General features: G+C 51.2%; 1 protein-coding gene across 1 annotated transcript in view; it reads right to left on the minus strand.

The window, feature by feature from the left end:
- Positions 1 to 1,206: 1,206 nt before the first annotated feature.
- Positions 1,207 to 12,280, minus strand: part of LOC125722476 (NLR family CARD domain-containing protein 3-like) — a 33,052-nt gene continuing 21,978 nt past the window's right edge. Inside the window, exons 7-10 of the mRNA XM_048998655.1 lie at positions 6,380 to 6,553; positions 5,695 to 5,868; positions 2,718 to 4,987; positions 1,207 to 1,415 (exon numbers count right to left, since the gene is read on the minus strand). Of these exons, the coding sequence (XP_048854612.1) occupies positions 4,777 to 4,987; positions 5,695 to 5,868; positions 6,380 to 6,553 (559 nt within the window). The 3' untranslated portion in view covers positions 1,207 to 1,415; positions 2,718 to 4,776. The remainder of the gene's footprint in view (positions 1,416 to 2,717; positions 4,988 to 5,694; positions 5,869 to 6,379; positions 6,554 to 12,280) is intronic.

The raw sequence follows: 12,280 nt of genomic DNA on the forward strand, positions 1-12,280 counted from the left end.
CAGACACTCTCACACACGCGTACCCTGTCGCAGACACTCTCACACACGCGTACCCTGTCTCAGACACTCTCACACACGCGTACCCTGTCACAGACACTCTCACACACGCGTACCCTGTCACAGACACTCTCACACACGCGTACCCTGTCACAGACACTCTCACACACGCGTACCCTGTCGCAGACACTCTCACACACGCGTACCCTGTCGCAGACACTCTCACACACGCGTACCCTGTCGCAGACACTCTCACACACGCGTACCCTGTCACAGACACTCTCACACTCACGTACCCTGTCACAGACACGCTCACACACACACGTACCCTGTCACAGACACTCTCACACACGCGAACCCTGCCGCAGACACTCTCACACACGCGTACCCTGCCGCAGACACTCTCACACACGCGTACCCTGCCTCAGACACTCTCACGCACGCGTACCCTGTCAGACACTCTCACACACACGTATCCTGCCGCAGACACTCTCACACACGCGTACCCTGCCGCAGAAACTCTCACGCACGCGTACCCTGCCTCAGACACTCTCACACACGCGTACCCTGCCTCAGACACTCTCACACACGCGTACCCTGTCACAGACACTCTCACACACACGTATCCTGCCTCAGACACTCTCACACACACGTACCCTGCCTCAGACACTCTCACACACACGTACCCTGCCTCAGAAACTCTCACACACGCGTACCCTGCCGCAGACACTCTCACACACGCGTACCCTGTCACAGACACACTCACACACACGTACCCTGCCACAGACACTCTCACGCACGCGTACCCTGCGACAGACACTCTCACGCACACGTACCCTGTCACAGACACTCTCACACACGCGTACCCTGTCACAGACACTCTCACACACACGTACACTGTCACAGACACTGTCACAGACACTCTCATACACATGTACCCTGCGGCAGACACTCTCACACACACGTACCCTGTCACAGACACTCTCACACACACGTACCCTGTCACAGACACTCACACACACGCGTACCCTGTCACAGACACTCTCACACACGCGTACCCTGCGGCAGACACTCTCACACACGCGTACCCTGCCGCAGACACTCTCACGCACACGTACCCTGTCACAGACACTCTCACACACGCGTACCCTGTCACAGACACTGTCACACACGCGTACCCTGTCACAGACACTCTCACACACACGTACCCTGTCACAGACACTCTCACACACGCGTACCCTGTCACAGACACTCTCACACACGCGTACCCTGCGGCAGACACTCTCACACAAGCGTGCCCTGCCGCAGACACTCTCACGCACACGTACCCTGTCACAGACACTCTCACACACGCGTACCCTGTCACAGACACTCTCACACACGCGTACCCTGTCACAGACACTCTCACACACACGTACCTAGTCACAGACACTCTCACACACGCGTACTCTGCCACAGACACTCTCACACACACGTACCCTGTCACAGACACTCTCACACACGCGTACCCTGCGGCAGACACTCTCACGCACGCGTACCCTGTCGCAGACACTCTCACACACGCGTACCCTGTCACAGACACTCTCACACACGCGTACCCTGTCACAGACACTCTCACACTCACGTACCCTGTCACAGACACGCTCACACACACACGTACCCTGTCACAGACACTCTCACACACGCGAACCCTGCCGCAGACACTCTCACACACGCGTACCCTGCCGCAGACACTCTCACACACGCGTACCCTGCCTCAGACACTCTCACACACGCGTACCCTGCCTCAGACACTCTCACGCACGCGTACCCTGTCAGACACTCTCACACACACGTATCCTGCCGCAGACACTCTCACACACGCGTACCCTGCCGCAGAAACTCTCACGCACGCGTACCCTGCCTCACACACTCTCACACACGCGTACCCTGCCTCAGACACTCTCACACACACGTACCCTGTCACAGACACTCTCACACACACGTATCCTGCCTCAGACACTCTCACACACACGTACCCTGCCTCAGACACTCTCACACACACGTACCCTGCCTCAGAAACTCTCACACACGCGTACCCTGCCGCAGACACTCTCACACACGCGTACCCTGTCACAGACACACTCACACACACGTACCCTGCCGCAGACACTCTCACGCACACTTACCCTGCCGAAGACACTCTCACACACGCGTACCCTGCCACAGACACTCTCACGCACACGTACCCTGTCACAGACACTCTTACACACGCGTACCCTGTCACAGACACTCTCACACACACGTACACTGTCACAGACACTGTCACAGACACTCTCATACACATGTACCCTGCGGCAGACACTCTCACACACACGTACCCTGTCACAGACACTCTCACACACACGTACCCTGTCACAGACACTCACACACACGCGTACCCTGTCACAGACACTCTCACACACGCGTACCCTGCGGCAGACACTCTCACACACGCGTACCCTGCCGCAGACACTCTCACGCACACGTACCCTGTCACAGACACTCTCACACACGCGTACCCTGTCACAGACACTGTCACACACGCGTACCCTGTCACAGACACTCTCACACACACGTACCCTGTCACAGACACTCTCACACACGCGTACCCTGTCACAGACACTCTCACACACGCGTACCCTGCGGCAGACACTCTCACACAAGCGTGCCCTGCCGCAGACACTCTCACGCACACGTACCCTGTCACAGACACTCTCACACACGCGTACCCTGTCACAGACACTCTCACACACGCGAACCCTGCCGCAGACACTCTCACACACGCGTACCCTGCCGCAGACACTCTCACACACGCGTACCCTGCCTCAGACACTCTCACACACGCGTACCCTGCCTCAGACACTCTCACGCACGCGTACCCTGTCAGACACTCTCACACACACGTATCCTGCCGCAGACACTCTCACACACGCGTACCCTGCCGCAGAAACTCTCACGCACGCGTACCCTGCCTCACACACTCTCACACACGCGTACCCTGCCTCAGACACTCTCACACACACGTACCCTGTCACAGACACTCTCACACACACGTATCCTGCCTCAGACACTCTCACACACACGTACCCTGCCTCAGACACTCTCACACACACGTACCCTGCCTCAGAAACTCTCACACACGCGTACCCTGCCGCAGACACTCTCACACACGCGTACCCTGTCACAGACACACTCACACACACGTACCCTGCCGCAGACACTCTCACGCACACTTACCCTGCCGAAGACACTCTCACACACGCGTACCCTGCCACAGACACTCTCACACACACTCCATTATATGCGAGTCCGCTATGTCCGATGCTTTTTCTGCATGTAATTAAAGGTGCACAACCGGCAGTCCTCGTCTGTTATAGACGATATTCCGTTATAAGCGAGTCCATTATAACAGGATTATACTGCACCTTCGACTCCACCTAGCAGACATACTTATGAGGGGATTGAGGTATGGACGTTTTGAAAGGTATGACAGAAAGAAGCTTTTTCTGTCAGTTACTTAAAATGTTAGTGCCAGGAGTTTTCAAAACATTATACAACTTTGACTGGAATCAAATTCAACTCAAAATCTGATGAAACAAAAATGCTTTTTGGCAATAAACATTCAAGGTGGGTTTAGCGTAAAAAGAAGGATGGTTATAATGAAATGAACCTTATGCCAACTGTAAGATATGGTGGAGGTTTTGTGATGTTGTGCAGCTGTTTTTCCTCCAAAAACCCTGGAAACCTCGTTTAGGGTACATGGCACTATGGGGTCCATGAAATACCAGGACATTTTATATCAAAATTTGGCTGCTGCTGCCAGGAAACAAAAACTGGGCCTTCATTGGATCTTCCAGCAGGACGGTGATCCTAAGCACATGTCCAAATCAACATAAAAATGGTCAGCTGACCGCAGAATCAAGCTTCTGCCATGGCCATCTCAGTCCCCTGACCTGAACCACACTGAAAACCTGTGGGCTGAGCTGAAGAGGAGAGTGTACAAGAGAGGGCCGAGGACCCTGGGTGATCTGGGGAGATTCTGTAAAGAGGAATGGTCTCAGATGCCCTGCTCTGTATTCTCCAACCTTATAAAATGTCATAGGAGACTCAGTGCTGTTATACTGGCAAAGGGAGGCTGTACAGAGTATTAAAAGCAGGGCTGCCAATAATTGTGGCACATGTGTTTTTGTTAAAAATAATTATTTCTTGATGAAGGATTTGTTTTTCTTTGAATAAATTTATTTCAATGAAAGGTTGGATTTTTCTCATTTTTTTCAGTGTGAGATGAAGCTGCTTCGCCAAAAGGTGGATTTTTTTCTAACCCTTTTTACAAATCTTTACAAGGCGGCCAATAATTGTGGAGGGACTGAATATTGTTTATATACGACACTGTATTTGTACTAAATGGTGGCAAGTTAAGCATGTCCTCTACTGTGAACACCCGTGTAAAATAATCATTAAACTCATTTACTATATCAATTTTCATTTTCAATTATAAGGCCCTTACTATCCTGCAGATGAGTGATTTCAGCTTTTAGAGCTCTTTTGGAGTTAAAATATTGGAAGAAACTTTTAATGTCATCCTTAACCTCCAATGCAGTCTTACTTTCGACATTCCATTTACTGTAGCGAATCTAATGTTATTTTTTAAGTCAACCCCTAGACTTAGATACTCCTGCTTTATTTTGAAATCATTAGTTATTTTCTACCGTAGTATTTCCAGCGTACAGTGTGAAATACCCAGTAATACTCACCTCACTACCCCCAGTTTACAGTGTGGAATACCCAGTCATACCTCAGTATCTCCAGGTTGCAGTGTAAGTCCCCCAGTCCAGCAGAGAGCAGCTTCACTCCTGAGTCCTGCAGGTCATTGTCACTCAGGTCCAGCTCTCTCAGGGGTGAGGAGTTTGATCTGAGAGCTGAAGCCAGTGCCTCACAGCATTTCTCTGTGAGTTCACACCGGCCCACCCTTATAAAGATTAAACACTTTTAAATCCACTTTTTACACTGCAGCACTGTATTCAAATGAGGAGGATAAGGGTCATGACATAATGGATTTTCAGAAAACAATTAAATTATTAAAAATAATTTTAACAATCATTCCGATTCTGTTTGGTGTCCATTATTTTTTTGTCCATAACACGTTAAAGTCAGCATGTTTATCTGTAACAGTGCTGTTAACTTTGCTAACCAACACAAATGTTTTGCATGGATTATATGTGTCACGCCCAGCTCGTGTGATCCTCGTGTGCCACGCCCCCTCATTAACCACGTCTGCTGCCCCGATTCTGACCAGCTGTTTCCTGTTATTTCGGCTTGTCTTGTGTATTTCAGTCTGTGTTCAGGTCTGTTTCCCTAGATCTGTCATTGATGTTGTGAGCCGTGTTTCCTCGTCTGCCCTTAATAAACCCCGTTTGCTCGTCTTCACGGCTCCACTGCCCTGTCTGCCTGCTCCTCCGCTCAGCGGACGTCATAATATGGTTGAATGGATGTTTCCTGCTTCCCTGCTTAATTATTTCTAGCATGGATCGAGGGCTGATAAGATTGTGGGATATAAGGACGTAGGAGAAGAAAACAGAAGCTGTTTGTGTTTGTTTATTATGTAACTGCTGAAAGGCATTGTGGGTTTTCTTGCTGTCCAGTTACTTTTGTGTAAAATGCATATTCTGTACTCACTGCAGCTTCTCCAGTTTACAGCTGAGATCCTCCAGTACAGCAGAGAGTAGCTTCACTCCTGAATCTCCTGGGTGATTGTAGCTCAGGTCCAGCTCTCTCAGGTGTGAGGGGTTTGACCTCAGAGCTGAAGCCAGGGAAGAACAGCCTTCTTCTGTGACTCTACAGCCTGACAGCCTGCAGAGAGAGACAGAAACTCCCCAGTAAATAATATCACCTCACCATTATAATTATTAAATAAATGTGATGCTCTAATAAATAATTCCAGTATTACAGTTTAGTGTCTAAGACAAGGCAGGACCCCTCCTCCCTTTCCCTTAGCTAATTACTCACTATCTCCTCTTTATAGTGTGGAATACACAGTAATACTGACCTCAGTATCTAAAGCGTACAGTGTGGAATACCCAATATTACTGACCTCAGTATCTCCAGTTTGTGGTTTGGAATACCCAGCAATACTGGCCTGAGTATCCCCAGTTTACAGTGTGGAATATCCAGTAATACTGGCCTCAGTATCTCCAGTTTGCGGTGTGGAATACCCAGTAATACTGGCCTCAGTATCTCCAGTTTACAGTGTGGAATATCCAGTAATACTGGCCTCAGTATCTCCAGTTTACAGTGTGGAATACCCAGTAATACTGACCTCAGTATCTCTAGTTTACAGTGTGGAATACCCAGTAATACTGACCTCAGTATCTCCAGTTTACAGTGTAAATCCCCCAGTGCAGCAGAGAGCAGCTTCACTCCTGAATCCTTCAGGTTATTGTCACTCAGGTCCAGCTCTCTCAGGGGGGAAGAGTTTGATCTTAGAGCTGAAGACAGCACTTCACAGTGTTTATCTATGAGATCACAGCTGTTCAGCCTGAAACAGAAAACACTTTAAGACACAGACATATACACATCCTACACATTAGTAAAATACAAAGCATTACAATAAGCATTTGTTTTCATTATAATTAGCAGCACAGCTTACACTTCAAAATGAATTATAGTCTGCAGAGTGTTCTGTGCGTCCTGACAATCTGCTGCAGTCATATGATCACTAATTGTGAGTCAGTGCATCTTTGCTCAAAACTAGAGGTAAAAACATTAAGTACAAGCTACAACCAAAAATCACAGAATATACAGGAATATATAGGAAGACATCAACAGCAAGATGGATGTGAACCCTCCCATAACAGTCAGACCAGTGCTTCCAGTGCAGTCCTCAGCCATCTTTCTGCCAGGTGTCCCTACACTCGACACGTATCACTGAAAGGAGGAATGTGAATGTGAACATTCCCAGCAGCTAATGCAGCAGCAACTGGCACTTGGATTCCTGATCCCATGAGTAAAATCCTTTTTCTCCCTGTATTGTTATACCTGGGAACATGTCAAATCACCAATTACATCTGGGTGATATGATGATATTATCGGTAATGAGCGTAATCAGACAAGTATCCCGGTGTCGATATCTGACAGTGACTAACCGGCGTCTTTGCTGGGGAAACGCGCTTAGGCTACATACAAAGCAAGATAACAGGATTCATGATTTGCTTTCAGTTCAGCTTTCTAGCCAAAGATTCTGAAGCAGTTAAAAAGAAACATTGCACAGAATTTCACAAGCATTGTCCCTGCAGTAACCATGCGTTCGCCATTCTTGTAAGTTCAGTATTGTCACATCACCAACTTCTATCTTTGAGTCAGCAGCCAGAATGTCAGTCATTCAAGTGCAGCTTTCTGTTGGGAATTTTGAGCTTCCCAACTCAGTTTTTCGTATCTTAGTCTCAGGCACAGCTTTAAGTGTGTCCCTGACCCCGCCAGGGCTGTGATTAGGATTGGTTGCTAACTGTTTAATGAAGGTGGTTAAAAGTAAACTCTCTCTCTATCTATCTGAATCAATCAATCATTATTTATATAGCGCATTTTAGCCACAGCGTTTATAAAGAATTTTGCAAACATTTAAAAAGAAGAAAAAGAAATTCAAATAAGCTCAGAATAAATAACAATAAGCGCAAAAGAAATAAAAATAGAGTAAAAATGTTTAAAAAAAATAAAATTAAAAACCATCATAAAGGACTTTAAATACCCATGTCCTCTTTAAGGGCCCCTCCTCAAAGGGGCCTCTAGCCCCTATGTCTTCTGGGGGAAGCGACCGCCCCCCCAGCCCCACACAATTACTGATATTAATAAAAGCATAAAATAATAAAACTGATTATCATAGATTATTATATGCAGTGGTGAAAAGATGCCTTTTCAGCCTAGTTTTGAAAGTACTGAGACATTCAGTAGCTCTCAGGTTTTCTGGGAGAGAGTTCCAGAGTTTGGGCCCATAGTGACTAAAAGCTGCCCCCTCCCTCCCCAGCCGGGTTTTAGGAATAATCAGTAAATTACTGCCGGATGATCTGCCTGATCTGCCTGGGACATACCTTACAGTCATGTTACTGAGGCAGGACAGAGCTAAACCACGTAAATATTTACAAATTAGCAAATTAACTTTAAAATCAATCCTAGAAGCCAGAGGAAGCCAGTGCAGGGATGTGAGAGCAGGTGTGATGTGATCCCTGTGACTGGTGCGTGTTAACACTCCGCCAGCGGCATTCTGGGCCCGTTGTAGATGTGATCCCTGTGACCGGTGCGTGTTAACACTCCGCCAGCGGCATTCTGGGCCCGTTGTAGATGTGATCCCTGTGACTGGTGCGTGTTAACACTCCGCCAGCGGCATTCTGGGCCGTTTGTAGATGTGATCCCTGTGACTGGTGCGTGTTAACACTCCGCCAGCGGCATTCTGGGCCCATTGTAGATGTGATCCCTGTGACTGGTGCGTGTTAACACTCCGCCAGCGGCATTCTGGGTCCGTTGTAGATGTGATCCCTGTGACCGGTGCGTGTTAACACTCCGCCAGCGGCATTCTGGGCCCGTTGTAGATGTGATCCCTGTGACCGGTGCGTGTTAACACTCCGCCAGCGGCATTCTGGGCCTGTTGTAGATGTGATCCCTGTGACTGGTGCGTGTTAACACTCCGCCAGCGGCATTCTGGGCCCGTTGTAGATGTGATCCCCGTGACTGGTGAGTGTTAACACTCCGCCAGCGGCATTCTGGGCCCGTTGTAGATGTGATCCCCGTGACTGGTGCGTGTTAACACTCCGCCAGCGGCATCCTGGGCCCGTTGTAGATGTGATCCCTGTGACCGGTGCGTGTTAACACTCCGCCAGCGGCATTCTGGGCCCGTTGTAGATGTGATCCCTGTGACCGGTGCGTGTTAACACTCCGCCAGCGGCATTCTGGGCCCGTTGTAGATGTGATCCCTGTGACTGGTGCGTGTTAACACTCCGCCAGCCGCATTCTGGGCCCGGTGTAGATGTGATCCCTGTGACTGGTGCGTGTTAACACTCTGCCAGCAGCATTCTGGGCCCGTTGTAGATGTGATCCCCGTGACTGGTGCGTGTTAACACTCCGCCAGCGGCATTCTGGGCCCGTTGTAGATGTGATCCCTGTGACCGGTGCGTGTTAACACTCCGCCAGCGGCATTCTGGGCCCGTTGTAGATGTGATCCCTGTGACTGGTGCGTGTTAACACTCCGCCAGCGGCATTCTGGGCCCGTTGTAGATGTGATCCCTGTGACCGGTGCGTGTTAACACTCCGCCAGCGGCATTCTGGGCCCGTTGTAGATGTGATCCCTGTGACTGGTGCGTGTTAACACTCCGCCAGTGGCATTCTGGGCCCGTTGTAGATGTGATCCCTGTGACTGGTGCGTGTTAACACTCCGCCAGTGGCATTCTGGGCCCGTTGTAGATGTGATCCCCGTGACTGGTGCGTGTTAACACTCCGCCAGCGGCATTCTGGGCCCGTTGTAGATGTGATCCCTGTGACTGGTGCGTGTTAACACTCCGCCAGCGGCATTCTGGGCCCGTTGTAGATGTGATCCCCGTGACTGGTGCGTGTTAACACTCCGCCAGCGGCATTCTGGGCCCGTTGTAGATGTGATCCCCGTGACTGGTGCGTGTTAACACTCCTCCAGCGGCATTCTGGGCCCGTTGTAGATGTGATCCCTGTGACTGGTGCGTGTTAACACTCCTCCAGCGGCATTCTGGGCCTGTTGTAGATGTGATCCCTGTGCCTGGTGCGTGTTAACACTCCGCCAGCAGCATTCTGGGCCCGTTGTAGATGTGATCCCTGTGACTGGTGCGTGTTAACACTCCGCCAGCAGCATTCTGGGCCCGATGTAGATGTGATCCCTGTGCCTGGTGTGTTAACACTCCGCCAGCGGCATTCTGGGCCCGTTGCAGATGTGATCCCCGTGACTGGTGCGTGTTAACACTCCGCCAGCGGCATTCTGGGCCCGTTGTAGATGTGATCCCAGTGACTGGTGCGTGTTGACACTCCGCCAGCGGCATTCTGGGCCCGTTGTAGATGTGATCCCTGTGACTGGTGCGTGTTAACACTCCACCAGCGGCATTCTGGGCCCGTTGCAGATGTGATCCCCGTGACTGGTGTGTGTTAACACTCCACCAGCGGCATTCTGGGCCCGTTGTAGATGTGGTCCCCGTGACTGGTGCGTGTTAACACTCCGCCAGCGGCATTCTGGGCCCGTTGTAGATGTGATCACTGTGACTGGTGCGTGTTAACACTCCACCAGCGGCATTCTGGGCCCGTTGTAGATGTGATCCCTGTGACCGGTGCGTGTTAACACTCCGCCAGCGGCATTCTGGGCCCGTTGTAGATGTGATCCCTGTGACTGGTGCGTGTTAACACTCCGCCAGCGGCATTCTGGGCCCGTTGTAGATGTGATCCCTGTGACTGGTGCGTGTTAACACTCCGCCGGCGGCATTCTGGGCCCATTGTAGATGTGATCCCTGTGACTGGTGCGTGTTAACACTCCACCAGCGGCATTCTAGGCCCGTTGTAGATGTGATCCCTGTGACTGGTGCGTGTTAACACTCCGCCGGCGGCATTCTGGGCCCATTGTAGATGTGATCCCTGTGACTGGTGCGTGTTAACACTCCGCCAGCGACATTCTGGGCCCGTTGTAGATGTGATCCCTGTGACTGGTGCGTGTTAACACTCCGCCAGCGGTATTCTGGGGCCTTTGTAGATGTGATCCCTGTGACTGGTGCGTGTTAACACTCCGCCGGCGGCATTCTGGGCCCATTGTAGATGTGATCCCTGTGACTGGTGCGTGTTAACACTCCGCCAGCGGCATTCTGGGCCCGTTGTAGATGTGATCACTGTGACTGGTGCGTGTTAACACTCCACCAGCGGCATTCTGGGCCCGTTGTAGATGTGATCACTGTGACTGGTGCGTGTTAACACTCCGCCAGCGGCATTCTGGGCCCGTTGTAGATGTGCTCCCTGTGACCGGTGCGTGTTAACACTCCACCAGCGGCATTCTGGGCCCGTTGTAGATGTGATCCCTGTGACTGGTGCGTGTTAACACTCCGCCAGCGGCATTCTGGGCCCGTTGTAGATGTGATCCCTGTGACCGGTGCGTGTTAACACTCCGCCAGCGGCATTCTGGGCCCGTTGTAGATGTGGTCCCCGTGACTGGTGCGTGTTAACACTCCGCCAGCGGCATTCTGGGCCCGTTGTAGATGTGGTCCCCGTGACTGGTGTGTGTTAACACTCCGCCAGCGGCATTCTGGGCCCGTTGTAGATGTGATCCCTGCGACTGGTGAGTGTTAACACTCCGCCAGCGGCATTCTGGGCCCGTTGTAGATGTGATCCCTGTGACTGGTGCGTGTTAACACTCCGCCAGCGGCATTCTGGGCCCGTTGTGGATGTGATCCCTGTGACTGGTGTGTGTTAACACTCCGCCAGCGGCATTCTGGGCCCGTTGTAGATGTGGTCCCCGTGACTGGTGTGTGTTAACACTCCGCCAGCGGCATTCTAGGCCCATTGTAGATGTGATCCCTGTGACTGGTGCGTGTTAACACTCCGCCAGTGGCATTCTGGGCCCGTTGTAGATGTGATCCCTGTGACTGGTGCGTGTTAACACTCCGCCAGCGGCATTCTGGGCCCGTTGTAGATGTGATCCCTGTGACTGGTGCGTGTTAACACTCCGCCAGCGGCATTCTGGGCCCGTTGTAGATGTGATCCCTGTGACTGGTGCGTGTTAACACTCCGCCGGCGGCATTCTGGGCCCGTTGTAGATGTGATCCCTGTGACTGGTGCGTGTTAACACTCCGCCAGCGGCATTCTGGGCCCGTTGTAGATGTGATCCCTGTGACTGGTGCGTGTTAACACTCCACCAGCGGCATTCTGGGCCCGTTGTAGATGTGATCCCTGTGACTGGTGCGTGTTAACACTCCACCAGCGGCATTCTGGGCTCGTTGTAGATGTGATCCCTGTGACTGGTGAGTGTTAACACTCCGCCAGCGGCATTCTGGGCCCGTTGTAGATGTGATCCCTGTGACTGGTGAGTGTTAACACTCCGCCAGCAGCATTCTGGGCCCGTTGTAGATGTGATCCCTGTGACTGGTGCGTGTTAACACTCCGCCAGCAGCATTCTGGGCCCGTTGTAGATGTGATCCCTGTGACTGGTGCGTGTTAACACTCCGCCAGCAGCATTCTGGGCCCGTTGTAGATGTGATCCCTGTGACTGGTGCGTGTT

The sequence above is a fragment of the Brienomyrus brachyistius genome, unplaced genomic scaffold (assembly GCF_023856365.1).
Source record: "Brienomyrus brachyistius isolate T26 unplaced genomic scaffold, BBRACH_0.4 scaffold39, whole genome shotgun sequence".
In the NCBI taxonomy this organism is placed as follows: Eukaryota; Metazoa; Chordata; class Actinopteri; order Osteoglossiformes; family Mormyridae; genus Brienomyrus; species Brienomyrus brachyistius.